Here is a 21189-nt window from a genome sequence, read left to right on the forward strand (position 1 = left end):
TATCTATATAGCCGATAGAAAGTTCTTGCGGCGAGCTGTTGTCGACTGAGCATTGTATATTTTGTGTCGGTGGCCGGTGAACGACGAAGGCAGTGCGGACCAATATGAAGTATTTGTTAGTGATTGGGATTAGTATCCTGCAGCTTTTCGGAAGTAACGTGCACGGACAAGCAAACGGTAAGAACTCATCGGAACTTGAGACTGGCCTTCAGAAATTTATGTCGGTTAAGGAATCGTGCTCCGCACAAGAACACGGGATTATGTCGAATTGATTTTGTAAATCAACTGTTATTACTCCACCCAAAAGAGCGGCGCGAAAAGGTCAAGGGAGTAAACGTGAGATTTAACTGCTTATTTTAATTTTATCAATTTGAAAATCTTGTTGTTCGGATCTGCACTAAATTGACTGCAAAAGTTCAACTTATTTGGAATGGTAAATATACTTTTTGAGATAGTGGACACACAATAAGAGAAATTTAAATAGTTCCCATTATTTACTGCAGTTCACACGAATCTGTATTGTTCTTAATTTTTTCAATTTTTTTAAAACGGGGTCGGCAACCATTTAGCAGGCAAGGGCCACTTAGTGGCAAAGTGAAGGAGGTAAAAGCATTTGTCCATAATTTTGATAATCCCAATACTTTCAAAGCAAAGACAAGGGAGGCGGGCCTCATGTGGCCCTCGGTCTGCTGTTTACCGACCGCTGGTTTAAATTATAAAATTTCAAATACGATATGCGACTCTTTAAATGAGAAAATGTGACATTTTTGAGATTTTGTTTAAATTTGTTTTTGTTTAAGATAATTATTAATAACAGACAAAAATTTAATTTCCACTCTTCTCCTTATTTTCAGTTACCAGTTTAATAATTATAATATAAAATAATAAAATATATAAATAATTAAAGTATGTAAATCATTAAAAAATCCAAGACTAGTGGCAAACAATTTTTGAAATATAATATTTTAAACTAAATCCAATCTGCATATTAATATTACAGCCTTTAATTAATAATCACGTTTAATAGCACAACAAACACACTTTTCTGGCTTATTTATTTTTTGCACTCATGAATTATTTATATTTGAATAGTTTGAAATAGTTTTTAATATTAGAGAAAAATGTGTGACCTTCATTTTCCATAATAATGTTAATAACACCATTATTATATGATGGAAGAAAAGAACTAACATGGATAAAAAATGTACAGTATTTTTTCTCTCCTTGGAAATGTGGGACGGCAGATGCAGTAGGCAATGGAATATTGCGCCCACAAGTACATATAACCCAAGCAGAAATCCTTGTGACTTTATAAACCATTTGCTGTACTAACATAATTAGCGCAACGAAATAGAATGAGGTACGTAGTTTACTTGTTTCTCCCACGCAAATTGCGTATTGTTATTTCCGTCTTCCTGTCGCTAAGCCCAAATATAAAATACAATCTCCACGAACGAAGATAGGCTTGTTGCAAGGTTGCTAATAAAATTTAAATACAGTATTTGTTCAATGATGTTGAACTTCTTTTGCAGTGAAGACCTACCTACTTACCTAGTTTTCATTGCCTGTCTCTGAACAAGAAACTAAAACAATGCCAGAAATAAATTAATCATGGCCCATAATAGTTCAGAAAACATGGCTTTATCATATCCTATAAGTGTTTCTAACTCATTTTTCTTAAACAAGTCGCACGAACTTTCTCGTTGTCTGCAACTTTCATTAACCTTGCTATTAGTTCTATTGTAACTCGTGAAAATCTCCTATGTTGTTTTAAAACCGTGTAAACACCTTAAAAGTGGCCGTAATTATTACTTACTTAATTATTTAATGCTGTTATAATCTAGTTAATTATTTATAATAATGGTGCACTACAGCATCAATTAAATGCGTCTTGATTGTGCAGTGCAGCTGAAACAAATAAACAAATAAATATGAATTGATATTAACGCTTTTTTGTTTTAAGCGACCTTCCGTATTAAAATAAAAAACCAAGCGTGCAAAATGTAAAAATTCGTAATAATTGTTGTTTCCGCTCTATTTACAACCGATAAATTGTGCATTTCAATTATGCTATTGTTTTTACTCCATCCTTACTATGAAATTATCTTTCTGGATTTTCCTTTCTAGCCACCTGTTGGCACTCATAAGATACTTCGATGCTGCAATTTTCAGATCTGTATCTGTTACCGTTTCTGAATAATTCAAAAAATATTAAAAATCAATAAACATTGTTATTCTCATCACCTTGTGAATCGATTGATTTAAATAGCGGATATGTTATAGTGAATGATGGTAGCTTCTAAGAAAAAAAAATCTGATCATAAGAACCTTAAAAAACGAGGTTATTCTATTAATTTTCATTTTTAACCATGTTACGATAACGATAAAAATATGAAACATAAATTCATCGAAAATTGAATGAGGAATTCAAAAAAAAATAGCTTAATATTTTTATCGTTATCTTAACACACTATAGGCGAGCAGCAAAATAGTCCAAACTAAGTTGTTGAATGACAACAAAAAATAAGAGATAATTCTTTCAGTTCCGTATGTAAACCAATAGAGTAAAATTATCTCACCCCGCTTTTAAAGTAAGTACATTCAAAAAGGTAAAAATTAACCGGCCAGCTAACAATCAACAGTTTCCCAGACAGGTATTTTTAGCCGACCCGCTTATAGTGTGTTAACATGGTTAAAAATCAAAATTAAGAAAATACCATCGTTTTTTAAAGTTCTTATTTCCAAAAATAGATCTTATTTTTTTTTTCCTAAAAGCTACCATCATGCACCAAAACATATCTGGTATTTAGATCAATCGATTCACAAGGTGTTGAGAATAACAATTTTTACTGATTTTCAGTATTTTTTGATTTTTTCAGAAACGGTAACAGATAAAGATCTGAAACTTGCAGCATCGAAGTATCTTATGAGTACCAACATTTCCTGAGCCCGATATCTTTCTGGGGTCGATTCGGTATTCTTATGGTCTCATGACCTTTGCAAGTCAGCTGCAAGTATTAAAGAACAAATTACACAACGGAACTTTTAAAATATAAAATTATCAAGATTTTTTGTGAAGGTTGTTGTAAAGATTAAAACGTTATTTGTAAACATTTGAGTGGAAATATTAAAATAGAATTCTGATTAAGTGTTTTTATGAAAACCACTTTAAATTGGATTATTTGAATCAAGGTCATAAAAATTCAAGTATAACAAGACTTTATAGAAGAGATTGCTGCCGATATACTTGATAAGGTATAAATTGATAGCACTCATTCATTGATATAAAATATTTGATCAACATTTAAGTTATTAAACGTATTGTTTAACAACAGCACCTTTAAAAACATAATATAATCTTATGATAATAGAACATAGGGAGAAAGTCCTTTTTAACCTTTTCATAATTTTTCAGTTCCTTGTCGAATCTTATAGAACTTAAACAACCATTCATCGCCAATAATTGTTGTTTAACAACAGGACTTTTAAAAAGATAATATAATCAATTATCTTTTGATAATAGAAAATAGGGAGAAAGTCCTTTTTAACCTTTTCATAATTTTTACTTCCTTATCGAAATTTTTTACAACCATTCATCGCCAATAGTGAAATGTCAGTGACTAAAACTACACCTTAGTGGTAGACAAAACTAATTATTTCCACAAGATATAAAACAATTAATTAAACTAATCACCACAAATCGCCGTTAAAAGTAATTAATCCAATTTTATATCACTTCCTATACTTTTTTTCTTTTATCCAACAGATCGAATCTTATTAATCGGAATTGATTAATGTATTCACTCACTCTGTCACTAAAATATAGATTTCCATTATGTGAAGGACAACTTTTGCAACTGTTTCTTTCTTCGGTACAAATAAAAGTTACCTTGATGTACCTGATATATCAGATTTTTTTCCTCAGTCGCTTAAGTACTCTTCATCTGGACTTATTTAGTAATTGTGTTTTATGTAGATTGCGCGCACCCACAATCTTGATAGCATTGAGGAATTCTTGCAGAGTCGATGCTGTTTATAATCTATTTCTAGTTTCACTGCATTGAAATTATAATCGGCCCCACTTCTAAATATGTAATTAAAGATTTTTTCGTAGATTAATTATTGTTTTTAATTTTTCTTATTAAAAATACATTCTCCTGCAATTGGAACAAAGAAAGTGGTATATAACTGATTATATTTATCGCACTGATTAACTAAGTATACAAATAAATTGAATAAGTTTATTAATGCAGAAAATTTAATGCAACAAACAGGGGTTACGTAACATATTGTTAATATATTCAGTATATTGTTACAGAAAAATTAATTAAAACTTTCAGCATAATTTAATTAGTTTTTTAGTTGCGCTAGGCAAAATATTGGGCTCTGTTTTTAAAATATTGTAACACCGTTTTTGATTATAAGTCAGATAAAATTTGAGCAAAACAAGAATTTCAATACTCGAAGTTTCTGTGCAATCCACTCAAGGTTGGTTACAACTGAATTTCTATGAACATAAAGCGCATTGCATCAAACTGTATTTATTATATTTGTACAATATAAACAAATTGCCCATTGTCCTTAATGGACGTCACTGTGTTTGCAATTTATCCACTTGTTTTTTACTTAAAATAGGTGAATGTCAAGCCGGTGGAATGAATGCCGTGTTTTATTGCGACACTTGCAGAGCACAGTACATATTGTTGTTATGCTCTACGATCATCATGTTAGAATAATGAACGTACACTTTTAGCGAATAATTTCTTAACGAACACGCAATATTAAACTTAAAGCCACGCTGTTCGTCGTTCGTGTTCGTTTAATGGATGTTAATGTAGTCAGTACACATTTAAAACTGGACTGTACTATCGAAAAAATGCCACAATTAAGCAGATGTGTTACTGCATTTTGGCCAATACTTAAATTACATCGGTAAAAGGAATCCACTGGTAATTTCCAATTTCGAAATGGATGTCTGATTGATTCCAATGTCCTTATTGGACTCGTGAAATGAAGTAATAGAGAAAAAACTGAAAGCTAGATCATCTGCACGAACGAATATAATGGAACCGTTCACTATAAAAGCAAATTATTTCGCACCGATAAGGAAATGGGAAAAGTAACGGCCGCAACTGCTGGTAATAAAGTAATATTAATAATTTATTGAAATAATGATATCATTGCAGGGGTCAAACTTTTAATTAATCGCTACTAATTATACTATTAATGTTTTACTATTCATCCATCTTTGAAAAATATTACAGCTAATTAAAAAACCTTATACGAGCAATTGACCATTTATTTATTATTTGTACCACGTCCACAATAAATACAATAGAAACCGTTCTTTTTGTGACGTGAAACGACTATTTATCAATCAATTCATTAAAGGTTACCTTCGATTTCGTTGTTGCGACGAGGAAATAATTTAGTGGTGAATTTCACTATAATACCGTGAGATTTATAACAAACAAATTGTCCAGATGGCCAGGCGGAATACATCAAATAAATGTGCTTTAACTGGCTTTCCATTCTTCAATCTATTATGTTTAAATCCGCAATGTTTAAGTATCGCCTTGTTTTTAGTTCCTTAAACATTCTAACTGTGTTATTACTTTACTAATCAGGTTGAATTGCTTAATGATTCTCTTGGATGTTTTCCCATCTTTACTAATGGCTCTAGAGATATTTTAAAAATCTCTTCCGCATTTACACTTACATACAAATATTTAGCATTATTTAAGCAATACATTTCTACTTATGACAGTTTTATTTCTTAAATTGACTTTCTGATTTTCCTATGTAAGACGTAATTCTTATTTTTCAAGGGGATTGCATAATCATAATTGAACGATTCCGATTTACATCGTGTAAGTGGATGTTAAAATTATGCAAACGTGAAGAGATACTTAATTGTAAATTACTAGTTTAGTAGTGCGTTTGAACTGGCCGAGTAATCCTATTACTTCCGCTGATCCATAATTTATTTACCTTGGTAATTGATGCTTTCATTGTGCTCTCGTGTTTCTTTGTAATAATTCACCAGTATCACACAGTTCGTATCGTGTAAAAAGGAAAAAAAAAGGAAGAAAAATCAAAGACTAATGACTAAATTTATTCAGCGTTTAAGTGTTTCACAATGAATGTTGTGTGGAGCCAGTGATTTATGTCCTGGATACTATGAAGCATTTCCTATGGTATAATCGGATTAATCGGATTTTAATTGATGAATGCTTAATTCCGCATTTTTTCATATTTATTACAATCGATTTTACGTTTTCTACTACATATTGAAAAAGGTGGAAGAAACTATGCAGTTTTATGATTGTAACACAATAGTAAACAATTGATAATTAATAAAAAATAGTTAATTAGCATTTCTTAAATATTTAAGATAGATAACTCTTGTAGTATTACGGACTATAAATTCACACAATGGACAAACTATGTAAATTACTTCTGTTTCAGATTGTTAACCTTGTAAACGGTTATTGTGTAGGAAACATTTTATTAACCATGATTAAGCCATTTACATATAGTTGATAATTTAAAAAAATATAGATAATCACACAATCAATATTTGTATAATAGAAATACTGAGAGTACTTCTTGTATAATTTTTTTTCCATTTGCGACTGGAGAGTTTTCCATCGAACAAGGAACACAAAGTTCAATTACATAATTTGCGATTATCGTCAGTACAACACGATAATAGATTAGATTTAAATTTGTCTCCCAGCATGTAACACGGTCGTCTCGGTTTTTAAAAATTTCACCGCGTCTCGCGTACGTGTACGACACAATCACGAGTGAGAGTGACCCGTAGAAAGTAAAAGTTGTACGCCGTTTGAAACAGATGAGTCAGAACGACGCGATTAATTTGTTTATTTGGCACCTCCTCCGCCAAGATTGGATTCCATTCACCATATAGTGTTAGTGAACACAAGCAATTATTTATTTATTTTGGTGAGAAGACAACTGAAGCATTTTTAATTTTATTAGATTTCGTTGAAATTTTTCCTTTTAAAATAACACGGAAATAACTTTTTTTCGTTACAGCCAATTATAGAAACTAACCAGTTGCAGGTAGTCATAAATTTAGTGTTAATTGAATATTAAAATAAAAATGATTTAAACTCTGATTTATCTTTACTTTAAACGCCTGTGTAGCCAACTCCTGAAATTGGAAAAACATTTCAAAAATTCATTGTTTAATAATGCTTCTATAATGTGCGCCATGGAGGAGATGAGACCATAAGAATACCGAATCGACCCCAGAAAGGTATCGGGCTCATAATTTCAGAAAATATTGGTACTCATAAGATACTTAGAAGCTGCAACTTTCAGATCTTTATCTTCGTGAATTGATTGATCTAAATACCGGATATGTTTTGGGGTAAGACAGTAGCTTCTGGGAAAAAAATAAAAGCTGTATCTGTTCTTAAGAATCTTAAAAAAACGAGGTTATAGTTTTAATTTTGAATTTTTACCATGTTACGATTACGATAAAAATTTGAAACATAATTTTATCGAAAATTGAATGAGGAAATCAAAAAAAAAAAAAAAAAAATAGCTTAATATTTTTATCGTTATCTTAACATGGTTAAAAATCAAAATTAAGAAAATACCATCGTTTTTTAAAGTTCTTTTTTCTAAAAATAGATCTTATTTTTTTTCCTAAAAGCTATCATCATGCGCCAAAACATATCTGGTATTTAGATCAATCGATTCACAAGGTGTTGAGAATAACAATTTTTACTAATTTTCAGTATTTTTTGATTTATAAAATAACGGTAACAGATAAAGATCTGAAACTTGCAGAATTTCTCATTCAATTTTTTTGTTCAAAAATCGATTTCTTTTTATGATTTAACTCTTGAAGTGATAAAATACAGAACTTTTGCGATTGCTGTGCTGATAAAAACAACAAAATAAAACAGAAACACACATATAAAAATAATTGTTTTTCATATAATGAACTTTAATCATTATTATAAACTTTATTTCTAACACTATAATGATTAAATCAGTATTAAATAGTATTGTTTATATAATTCATCTACGTTTTAGAGAATTTAAACTTTCCTTTAACTTTAAAGTTTAATTTTAATTTAAAAGTGCGAGAAATTTTCTCTGATGTTTCGATTTTTACAATAATTATTGAGTGACAAAACAAATTCTTTCTAGAATTATAATAAATTATCTATTCTTAACTTATGACAATAATAAGACTATGTCAAATTGATTTTATCTTATTTTACGTATTAATTTAAAGGTAATTATTATTGCTTATTAAAGTACATTTACAATATAAACGTTATAAGTTGCAGAATGGGTCATCTCAAGGTCCCGGAAGGCCTACATTTAGCGTAACTTCCTTTATGAAACAAAAGGTATGAAATCAAATATCCTTACAATTAATACACTCAGCTTTTTATTTATCTAATTGGAAGTGAATTCCCTTGGAACTCATTTATGTTTGCATAATTGCAAATCGAGTATTTGAATTATAATAAAAATATATGAATGGGCTTATCGACTTAGGTATTTTCTAAATTTAGATCCGCCAGTGGCGTAGGTTCAAGTATGAATGGAAAATCCACTGAATGCGAGTTCATAGTTTTTTTTTATAAATTCTCTTAATAAATGCAGACAATTATGCCTGCAGGATGTGTTATTATATATTTTTAAGTGTTGTTAAAAATGTAATATGTTTGTTATGTTTGCTTACTTTTATTGCGGAATTTTATTTTTATTTTCGTATTTGTTAAAAAATGATTCACCAACAAACAAGCACATATTTTTACATACATTTGGAAACTAAATATTACAATTAAAAGGTGATATTTCTAACGCCACTTCACAATGATGCCTCTGCAAAAGCCAATTAATAATCAAATATGTGTTTGCGACTCAACATTGTACAACCTAGTAACATTTATAAATAATTATTATTAAAATTTCTAATTAAACTTTCTGTGTTTCTTATCCTGGAAATTTAAAACATTTGTGAAACAAATATGAAATTTATGAATGCATAATGTGATAATCAGCCATAAAAGTTTACGACTTGAACCTTTTCATGATAATCACCTTTTAACAATTGAAATTCAGTTATCGAGAGAAAACCTGCAAAAGAGGATCTGATGTGTTAAGAAATTTGTAGTTAAAATAATCGTCATTTTGTAACCCAGCGTTGAATCGTAGCTCATATTGGAGTTTAAGTGCTGTTAAATCGAATCAACAAAGGGGCAATTGCAAAATGAATATAAATATTATTGACTCATTCTTTAGAAATGTACAACAAAAAATGAAAAAAGCTCTTTCATAACAGCAGTACGAATTAGTAAAGATCATTCGAATGTTTACTAGATACGAGTTAATACAACATTTATCTCTCGGTGACAATTGTCCACCATTGGACGGGATCAAGTCTCGATAATTCGGTATTTTGTAACAGTGTGTAACAGTTGTGGGTCACAGCAAAATTGCACACTTCTACCGAATGCCAAATGTTAATTTTTATTTCATATTCACGAAAAGTACAACCGCCCAGTCTGTAAATCAAGTATTCCTGAAACATTTTCAAGTTGTTATAATTCTAAACTTGATCTAATTCACCGCAGTTGCATAAATATTATGTAAAATAGTATACAATATTGTAAATATGATGTCACTTCAATTATTATATAGTTGCAATGCTCCACTGATTTAGTTACAAGTACTGAGAATTTTCACTTTTACAAATTGCAGAGCTCGCTGTAAAAATTTGTTCGTCCAACCTCAAAATGTCTAATGCCATATCGATTTATTGTGGGAATAAATAATTCATGCCTTCTATAACATATGTTAAAGTAATCAAAACTGCAATGCGTTACTGGTGAATTAAAAGTCAATACAATTTCTCTTAGAGAAACTGCAATATCTACATGTATATTGAAGAAATGCATTATTACTTTGCAAACAAACAAAAGCCGACTATCAAGTTCCTCAAGTTCCTTGGCATCTGAACTACTGGACTAATCTCAAACTATATAATATAGTTTTTTTGAATTTGTATTATTAAAATACTTTAGTTCACAAAAGAGTTTATTTTTAAAAATGTAAATTCATTGAATAACAGAATAATTTATACAACCCACAAATCTACGAATTTCTACCTCCGTATATTTAGACCGCAAAAGAAACTATACCATTCTGAAGTCATCTATAAATGCAAAATATTTTTCTACCACGTATTTTAAATTTGATTCTGTAAATTACTGTCTCACATATAAAATTGATTTTAGAGTAATTTTACTTTCATAAAAAATACCATTTGTTCCATTTATTACACAACATAGTCTAATAAAATGGACATTATCGGGTGTAGGATCAATTTATTATTAGAATACGGTGTAAACAATAATAACAGAATTAAGAAATGACTATTGTCCGTAAAGAAGTGAAATTCAACGCCAAATTTTTACGCAACAGTAATTCATCAAAAATTATTGTAATTTTATTATAAATGTTCGTTAATTATTTTGCCATTCAGTTTACTTCGAAACACACAAACACCGCAAACTGGTGAATTCGATAAGGCAATTATTAATTCTTATCGCACTAATAACTCCATGGTTTCGTACCAATCTTTGGCCGGATTTCTTTTTTCGCTTCAATCGACGTGCATCATTGAAAATTATGAAAATATACCTACATTATCTTGCGGTTTCGTTATTTTACAAACCAAAATTAGCCTGATTTTTATGAAATTTACTATTGCTTCATACACGGCGTTACTATCTTGCTGCTGCTTTAGTTGTTGAATTTATATATCGGAGATTTGAACGTGTGATAACATTAGGAACCTGCATAAAGAAATTTCAATTATGTAATAATTTTGACGTTTTTATGAACTGATACTTTCTACCACGTTGAGAATTATAGGAAATTAATCTGATTTATTTATACATACATAATTACTAATGCTTGATACAAAACATACAACAGATAAATTATTAGAATGTATATTATTTATTCCGGCCTGGCAAGTGGAAGATATAAACAATAGGAGATCAGGCATTCCGTAACATAACATTGTCTACGACAGATGGGAGAGTACACGCATTATTTATGACTTATTTATGCAATCTGTTATGATTTTTTTTAAATCGTTGCAATAAATAATGGAGCATTGTATTGCATACACATAGTAGGTAGTATTTATTGAAAATATATTGGAAAAATCTGTATTGTGTTCTTATATAGTGCTTAACGTGGGAAGATGTAATTTATTTAACAGTCCCAGCTCTTTAATTAACATATTAAATAATAATATAATAACATTTAATGTTTCAATTTCTCGTTTCATTTAGTTTTTCACCACTTATTAAAAGTTGTTAAATAATGGCAATATAGGAAATCTCAAATTTGTTGGTTAAAATTTATAGTCAAGCTTTTTGATGAATTAATAAGATAATTCGTCGTTTAGCTAAACCCGCTTATTTGTTGCTCATTTCCCTTATTACACAATTCAAAACATTCATCACATGGGGCTATTATTATTCTTCATTAAAATTTATTAATGGAAAGTCACTTAGGGCAGATTATATATCGCGTAAAAATATTACGTAACACACAATATCCACAACAATGATAAAATTTGGATTAACGAAATTCCTGCATACAGATTGGTTTTATTCATGAGATGTTGGAAAGTAGAAGATGCGAGTTTGCGCGAAAAACATTCGAACATCTCAATTTCGGGTACCACTTTCTCCACACATCTGATGCTTAATTATTTTAATTACATCTACGTTTTTGTTCTTTTGTTATCCTTGCATAGGTGAATTAATTGTTAAATACTTGATGCTATTTAACTTCTATTAGTATTATTAGTAATAATTAATTTTTAATGTAATTTTTCATTTGTGTGAAATTACAAATCTTTTGTATATTCGCTCAATTAATTATTGTGTTGCTTTAAATAAGAACATGGACTAAGAAAGTGGCATTTTAAATATCTTCCCCAATTACGCAATACAATATTCGCGTGTTTATTAATAATTATATACAAGATAAGAGGCAAAAAAGTATGTTCGAAAGTTTAATTTGCTCATAAATTTTAACAATCCAGTCTTACCCTTGTCCACAAAAATTGAGATAAATATGAGAAATTATTAATGACTCGTTTAGAAATATAATCACTATGAGCATAGATGAAAATTTCCACTGTTATCCACTGCAAATGCAAATTGTTATCTAATTACCATTATCTTACGTGTTCATTATTCACTTAATTAATTTAATTAGAAACAGAATCGATAAGTGACTTAAAGGTGCTTTCAAAAATATCTATAATGGGTGGATCTTTGCAATCATTAAATCAGTCGATAGATAATTCGTCTGTAATTAATCTCAGCATTTCACAAATTAATACCTGAAAGTCATTCTAAAAGTTGGAATCCGTATTTAGTTTAGATGTTTAAGAATGTTTACTCACAATACTGTCACGCACACTCTTACGAAATCCAGCTACGAATTCTTTCAGATCCCCTGGAAGAAAAAGTATCCTCAACAACAGTAGATGAACAGTACCCTGATGAAACGTATACCCCGTTCCAAAGCCAGCCCTTGGGACACTCCAGACCCTTTTATTATCAACAAGAGGCCGCGGCCGCTTACAGTCACAGAGCTCAACCACCTTACCATCAACAAATCGGATATGACTCCCCAGTAAGATACAACGGTTTCAAAGATGATTCCTTCAGACAGGCGTCCTCAACTTCAGACAGCTATGGACTGTTGGGTTCTGGCAACTTCGGAGTGATCAAGGGGGGAACTTTTTATGCGAATAACAAAGAGGGTGGGGATTATTCCAATTTTGAGGGCGACTTTAACTCCTACTTCCATAATGGTCACGGTAGACCTTCGTATCACATTGGTGGGCCACCAAATCCAAGACCTTATCAGCACGAGCAGTTCGCCAACTTCAAGGACTTTGCCGACATCAACACGCCAACTGACAGGCAGTACTCACAGTATGTTGTTGTGTATGTCAACAAGAACGGCACAAAAAATGACGAAGAAGTGAAGAATAATAAGCCAAAGAATATTTTTGAAAGTTTACAGTTGTTGGACAGGGAAGATTCGAATTCGGAAGACTATAATACAATGGAAGATGAGGAAGTACCTGAGAAGAAACTTTCAATGTCTAAGAGAAAACTCAAGCAGCTTCTACCTGAGAAAAAACACAAGTTGAAGAAAACCAAGACACCAGATAGAGACTACGAACCACTTTTAGCTCTAAGTTAGAATCTGTTGTTAGTTAAAATTCGTGTGAAATATTCCTAAAGTTTGCTATGGGGTAAATAGCGTAGCAATCATTTCTTCAATTTCTTTCACAGTCAAAATGTGTAAGTGAAAACAACTTACAAAAGAACAGTTTATGGTTTACGGCAAAAAACCGCCAACATTAATTAATTAATTACCATACTTCATTTGTGATTTGTGGGCCTCGTCAAGAGCTTTAATATTAATGTGGATAGTATTATTACCATCTATGTAAGTAGCACTACGGTACAATCACATTAAATTATTGTAAACTCAGACAACAGGCCTTGTATGAATGTATTGCTTACGGCCAGTATATCATATGTATGATTATGCTTGTAAATCAGTGTCCCAGTGGGAAAAAGTCACGAAGAGTAGTTTATTGAACTTAAATAAAAAAATTATTCCATTTAAACGTCACACTCGTATTGTACTTCTTTTCACTCTGAGGCACAATAGTTATTAAAAAGTATATTATTTAAAAAACATATATTTGAGGTAAACTGGAAATGTGTATTCAGTAAATGAGTTTATTTAGTTTATCTTCAATCTAGGCCACTGTAATTATGTATATTTCTCATGTTTTCATTTTTAGAAAAAATAATTCAATTTAAAATGAAAATTTCAAAAAATAATAATAATGTAATTATACGACTTATTGTCTGGATTTACTTAATTATTTAATTGATATAAAATCGGTTAAATATTTACATTAAAATTGATTGTTTCTTTTTTAATGAGGTGTTCTTCGATTCTATTGCAACTAGCTGAATGTTTAAGTTATTATACAATTTCTTTTTAAAATTTTTAAGAAAAACTACCTCGCATTGTTTTAAGGAGTAAGTTTAAACATAAGTTACCAGGTGTGAATACGCCATATTCAAATTTATTCTTTTGTAGTAATAGTATCAAAAAAATCAAACTTAGAATACATGACTGAGTATTATTTGTAAATTCTAGTATAGGAATCAATAAAGATATATTTTTGTATAATTCAGTTTTTCTTTGTTATAAGAAGAAACTTTGCATAGAAAATTTACCTTTGAAACATCAATAGATGGCGCTTTATTAGAAGGGAATATTTTGTGACTATTGATCAACAGAGGGCGCAATCGTCAATTTAAATTTCTATAAAAAATAAGTATAAAAACTTTGGAAACTTATTTAATATTAAAAAATATAATATTAAATTCTAAATTTCTTAAAATTATCTACTCCCCTTATGACTTCACTCCACTGTGGGTAAGGAAGTTAAATTAGAAATAAATTACTTTTATAGCCAGCGGAAATGTTAGTTATCGTTCTTTCTTAGTCATTATCAAAACTAAACCACAACATGTTGCATATCACAGGATAAGTTTAAATATTTGCTGTACTTCAAAATTATACATCATAACAAATTAGGTAAGTTGTTATATAATTTAATTAATCAAATATCACTGTTATTCTACAGTGACGGTGAAAATCTATATTACAGTTATCCATTTCACGATTAATTAAAAATGGAAATTCCTATCCATTTCGCACGAAATCTCATAGTCGAAGAAATCTGTAGAACTGTTAGTCTGAATTTTCTCAGTAGATGGCGAGAACATTTGTTCCATATGAATCCTACAGGTTGACCAGTCCACGTGAGACAAACTTTTTAACAACAATTGTGGGTAGATATTTAAAAAATTATTGGTATATTTTTGGACACTTTTATTAAATAATATAAAAATGTGTTTATGAACGTATCAAATTTGATTGTAAATATTTACTCTTCAATTAAAAACTCAAAGCTAATGCATTTATTCCGATAATTCCTATTGTGTTATTCATATTTTTCGATCGAAACAAAGGTAGGAAACAAATTCCATTTCGCATTAGCAATTAGAGAAGCGACAGCAACAAAACGTATTCAAAAAATCATTAATAATTATGAGCGTAAAGCCGGAGAGGAGTCGCTCCCCTCTGATGCGATGCATTACACGGCGAACTCGCCACTTTATTTTATTAGGGGATGCGTGTTTGTTGGCCATACGAAAAAAATGCCTTGCAATTGGTTCCGGCCAATTTACATTTAAGCTCTAAATTCACCAAAATGCTTTGTTAACGCTAATTGCCAAATTGAAAAATATATTAACCGCATTTTTCATCCCGTAAATGTATCTCATTTGGAAATTTTGCACGCGTGTCCGTGATTTTGTTCCGGTAATGGATAAAGTGAGTGAATATTGAAGTGATAAATGCTTTTGTAAATCCTTTTTTACATTCGTATATCCGCTGCCAATAAACAGCGAAAAATCTTCTAATTGTGAAATTTCCTAAAAATGATTTATATGATTTAATCGTAAATATATAATGTTATCACCTTACGAACTTTTGTGTGAAATAAATGTGAAAAGGAAATATGAATGAAGTGAATAAATGAGTGGTAAAGTTTTTCAAGAGGATTTTATTGTTTGCACACATAGTAAAATCATGATGAAATATTTGATGAAACGAGTGAGAATTTAGAAAGGTGTGATTTGAATAGGTCGGTTAAACTGGGGACCTCAACGGTTTTCCGGCCCTCCTCTCTCTCTCTCTCTGCTCAATCAAGCCTCCGCGTACAAGACTGTAAAGCCATAAAACGCGATTTATAAGTTTATTGCTGCTGCTGCTGCTGCTTCTCATTTAAGAGACTACAAAATGTAAGCTTTTACACCTTCCACGGTCGGAAAGTATTCGGGGGCCCTTTTTTTATCTATTTTGGGCTTCATCTAAAATATTATGTAATAATTCAACGGGCATACTCCATAATAACTGGAATTGAAATCTGGAAAGGGTGTAAAATTTTATAAGTTACAAACGAGCTTCGCTAAATTTATTGCTGTCTTATTTCACATCTCACATCAACCGAGATGTACGTACTTCTAAAGCGAAATTATTTTACTTGTTTTCGTATTTTTATGCGCCTAAGTTTTAAATTATTTCAAAACGGCTAATAATTTTAATCATTTTTCTAAATGATTATAATGTGGAAGACGGATTGCGAAGGCAATGAAAATTTAAAGAGGATCTCCAATCCTCTTGGGTCAATGAAAGTCAGATCGCCATTACAAGACTATAGTCATAATGTTAAGAGTTTTATTAAGATAATATTTATATCTGCGCTGATCGAATACCGAATGAGTACCGAATTCCGACTACGGACGCTTCGAAAGCCAAAGCAAATAGATCGGGCGGCGTAAGACATTTATTTGTTATATTACGTGTGCAATATGGTTTAGTACGGCGTATCACTCTCTATACGGTCGGAACTAATTTGAAGTTGGCGGAAGGATACATTTGTCATAGAGTCCCTTGTGGGCCATGATCGGGTCGGATGAAGTTATGAGAGGCAGAGTGCACTAGATCACCTCTCAGAGAGCGCCGGAGACCGGAGAGCGTCGCCGACAGAGAAGTCCGAGTCACGCACTTCGCGAATTCCGTGAGTTAAAGGGGAATGGGGACATACAAAGACCAGCAGCACTGTATGGAGTATGCGAATCGCACATAGGGACACTACACGTCTTACATTTTTTATTAAACAATGATATTAATTTCGCAATTAAAAAATAAAAGTTTCAGCACAGTATTACAGAAAAACATTAAGTCATAATCATCATCTGTCTTCATGATTAAGGAGAATCACGACTTCCTGTATATTGTAGTGCTCAAGATTTAGTTTAGAAATGATAATAGAATAGCTTCTTAACTGATTATACCTAATTATTCGCATTAACAAAAATTGTAAGCCTTTTAATTGTTGCCATATTTATTTAATTTTTCCTTTGTTGTATGTTTAAATAAAATTTCTCATCCCAATGTGCGGCTCGTTTTCCGAAAGGGGTCCGACGGACCGTGAGTCTCCCGAGACTCGACCCAACAAAAATCATCTCCGTAGCCATTCCCCTGCAAAAATCATCTCGTTCCTGTGTGTGTCTACGTATGGGTGGGTGTGGAGTGAGAAGATGATCCGCCGGTCCGATGGTCCGCCGGTGGACAGATAAGGATGGACGACTGCCTGGAATAAGGAAGGCCCTCTAGACGAGTGAATTCATGTAGAGAATTGCTCTATGAGAAAGAAAATCACGAAATGAACTTGACGTCGGCGTAGTGATGATAAAATAATCTAAGGTTGATGATGCCAGGCACTGATACGATATTTCGAATATCGCTTTTAACACTAATTGAATAAAAAACAACAATATTGTTAACACACATACATGGCATATATTTATAAATATTTAACAGAACGTTGACGTCACATATCGAAGTTTATGTTTTTGACGGTTGTTTCTTATCGTCAGTAGAAAATTAACTTTGCTGGTGCACCAATAAATAATCTATAAAATACACCTACATAACACCATAATCGTGTCCAATATAACTGTTTATTCAAACATTAAAATATCATTTTACGAAATGAGTCATTTAGGTTTATACCTCCAGTATGAATTAATAATGATTTACCGGTACGAAGGATATTGCTTTTCGGCAGAAATAATTAAAATAACATCATTTCCAGACGAATTTGGCTAATGCGTAACAACTGATGAATGCCGTTAGTTTAGTGCAGAATCTTTAATCGTGTGAAGATGAGAGGACTGGCAACAAGTCTGATTCTGAGTGTGTTTGCACTGTCTGTTTATTCAAGGCACACTAAGTATAATGGTAAGTCAAATATGATCTCTGTATATTCATAAAGTAATAATTTTTATTATAGGGTGCCCGATATATTTTGATTTAAAAATGGAGGAGAGGGCACCCGTGTTTCTAACATCTTCAGCTGGTGAACTGGAATTAGCACAACCTTCAAGAGGGCAAATTCGTTACAAAGAAGGGGAAGACGTTTATATGGCTTGTCCTGGGCCCAAGAATACTTTTACAAATTGTAATATTTTTGGTTGTTAAAAGACATAATATAGTCATACAGAATATTTTCAGTTTCCCATAATGAGACGAAAGCTAATTGTCAAAGGGATGGGACATTAGAAATAGGATCAAAAGCTGTTTCTATAGACGATTTACTGTGCAAGAAATCATCTAAAGCAGAAGTTTCTCTAACTTCAAAAAACTGTGGAAAAGGTGGCCGCATGTCTTCAATTGGTTATTACGTTTTTAAGAAATGGTTAGGAGTGATAAATATATGCTACAATGGACAAGAAGGTTTAACGGAGTTTAGCCAACATTACCTCTTTGGAAACGAAATTAACTGTAAGTATTAAACTTCTTAGTTCATTTACCAGTTTTATCCTTATAAACGTTTTTAGATGCTTCCAAAACAAATCGTCGGCCTTCCTTTAACGCTGCCGGTTTAACGAAAGATGTTCCTGCAGATGTGGTCTACAAAAAAGCTTACCAAAAATCCCGTTTCAACCAATTACTAAAATCAGCAAAAATAGCTTCGAAATACATAACCGACAAAGAATATTTGGTGCGAGGTCATCTGGCTCCAGATGCAGATTTTCTTCTGTCAAGTAGCCAATTTTCCACGTATTTTTATCTGAATGTCGCCCCACAGTGGACTTCCATTAATAACGGTAACTGGAAGAGGGTTGAGAATACTGTTAGAAAAGCCGCAGCTGCTCAAGGTACCACATTTAGTATCATTACTGGTACCCATGGAGCGTTGCGACTGGAGCAAACCAATATAACTTTGTACAAAAATAAGATTCCCGTTCCAGAGTATATGTACAAAGTTGTTTATAATGAAGAATCTAAAAAGGCAATAGTTTTTGTTGTTATAAATAATCCATTCATAAATCATGTAGCGAAGAATGACTTGCTTTGTGATAATATTTGTGCTGTTACCGGTTGGAATGATAAACAATGGGATAATATAAAGAGAGGATATGTCATTTGTTGTGAATTCAAAGATTTTCAACGAAAAGTTTCTGGTGTTACTCCATTGCATGTAACAGGTATTCTTCAAAAATGAATGTAACACTTTAATAATCTTTAACTATCATTATTTTTGTATTATTATTTGTGATAGAAAATAAATTCTCTCTCATAATTTATTATTAAATGTTAAAGTTTATGGATGTATATAGTTTATTATATAATTTTATAATAGTTGATTTAATAAATAAATTTGGTGTATTCAATTATATTATTGTTTTTATATCAACCTTCGATTAATTAAACAAGATCAAGACCACTTTGAATGGGGAATGTCACCGCAAGCTCATTCAACCCGTAAAAACTAACGAATAAAAGATTTTAAATGCGATCCACAGCGGAATGTCGGTGATGCGACAGAATTGAGCCTCTCTAAACAAGAGAATGTTATAAAATAGATTTAGAATATGCACCGGCACCATTAGAGATATCGTTGGGGCGGTCGTCGAGGCACCCCCTCGACGTGCATGTTTTATGCCCTTGGGCACCCCGATATGCAACTCGCTAATGTATGTTGCAACACCATATGCCCGCGTTAGAGGACCTGTCGATCCATCGACAACCCCTGACGGCTTTATCGCCACCCCCGCCTCGATTTGTTACATATTTTACTTGGTCTGATTTTCTCCGCTTGTTTGTTTGGGCATTGTGGGATCTAACCTACTAATTTCAAGCTAGTGAGCACCCCTGCATCCTGTTTTTCTGATTGGATTTTGTTGTCCGGAGATGGATGCAAAGTATCATAAATTTTATATTTAATTAATTCGTGTGTGGTAGTACAAAAAAGTCAAACAAATCTTATTATTTATCCTAAAATTATATTTTGTTTTTGATATATATTTCCAATCTCTTCTGTAATTATAGTAAAAATTTATTACTCATTGATCCAAAGTTAATATGCGATTCGTTTGTATTTTTTTTGTTGATACCACAGTTAATATTTAAAAAACATTTGTCTACATCAGCAATTAAAGGTCAAGTTGCCTGGCGTATAAATGAATTACATAAAGCAAGTTTAATGCAAAGTTTGTAGTCTACAAGTTTGCGAAAAACCGTATCAGGTCGCCTAAATGAATTTGATCGCACTTATGTCAGTTAGGTTGGAAATTAGCATTCATTATCAATTCATCATTTCGGCCGTTTCATAGGGGCCCCCAACTGCGATATGATAGCTGCCGGTCTGAATCATTGGATGAAGTTGATTCCCGGAGGGGCCGTTACAGGTTCGGGGCCCGTCTCTTTCACACTAAACTTAAATTGGATACTGGTCACTTTCTATAATTCAACTTCTATATCTCATAATACAAACGTTGCGCGGCCATTTCTTTACCCCCGACACAAACATATTAATAAAGTCGTTCAATAGTTAATAGATTACTGCAAAAATAGATAGAATAGATATTTTCTCTTACATATTTTTCAAATCAAATTAATTTAATTTTTCGATTGAGCCAAGTTTTTTAAGAAAGGCAAAATCAGTTTTACCGGTTCAAATGAAAACTGAAGGGTTTGATATGCTCTTACTAACAATATTGCTTACATTCGTCACCATAAACGGTTTCCAGTCTAATTTTTTGTTTTAACTGTATCTTCAGTTCATCAGAGAGTTGCACAAGATAAAGAACAATTTCGGCATCCAAGGATAAGATGTTGATTACTAAAAAGTCGTGTAGAAGAGAAAAGTATTTAACGGCATTTGAATCTTAAACAAGTAAGAGAAAATATTAATATTTGATATTAAATCTGTTAATAATCACCATTACGTAAAAATTGTAATTAACGCGACGTCCCAAATAGGTGGCAGATGCAGAGATCTTAATCTCTAAACCGATTTCTCTTAGGTTCACTAGTCGCCCTATATCAAACTCGCTAATTTGATCAAAATTCTTATTATTATAGGTAAACGAATGTCTTACAAATGAGCTGTAGCTTACAGCAGCTAATAATATCCATTTTTATTGAATG

The 21189-nt window shown here is 31.7% G+C and overlaps 2 protein-coding genes across 3 annotated transcripts; both read left to right on the plus strand.

Annotated features, from left to right (window-relative positions):
- The first annotated feature begins 88 nt into the window (after window positions 1-88).
- Window positions 89-14235, plus strand: LOC109598687 (uncharacterized). Its single transcript, XM_020014592.2, has 2 exons — window positions 89-177; window positions 12533-14235. The coding sequence occupies exons 1-2, from the start codon at window positions 105-107 to the stop codon at window positions 13294-13296; spliced, it is 837 nt and encodes a 278-aa protein (XP_019870151.2). The 5' UTR covers window positions 89-104; the 3' UTR covers window positions 13297-14235.
- Window positions 14236-17134: 2899 nt separating this feature from the next.
- Window positions 17135-19433, plus strand: LOC109598688 (uncharacterized). Of its 2 annotated transcripts, XM_049964576.1 has the most exons (5): window positions 17135-17795; window positions 17849-17994; window positions 18047-18214; window positions 18268-18537; window positions 18594-19433. In XM_049964576.1, exons 2-5 carry the CDS (start codon window positions 17919-17921, stop codon window positions 19259-19261), a joined length of 1182 nt encoding a protein of 393 aa, XP_049820533.1. In that variant the 5' UTR covers window positions 17135-17795; window positions 17849-17918; the 3' UTR covers window positions 19262-19433. The 2 variants fall into 2 exon arrangements, with proteins under 2 accessions (XP_049820533.1, XP_019870152.2); XM_020014593.2 differs by having other exon boundaries at window positions 17135-17994.
- Window positions 19434-21189: the final 1756 nt, after the last annotated feature.

The sequence above is a fragment of the Aethina tumida genome, chromosome 3 (genome assembly GCF_024364675.1).
Source record: "Aethina tumida isolate Nest 87 chromosome 3, icAetTumi1.1, whole genome shotgun sequence".
Classification (NCBI taxonomy): Eukaryota; Metazoa; Arthropoda; class Insecta; order Coleoptera; family Nitidulidae; genus Aethina; species Aethina tumida.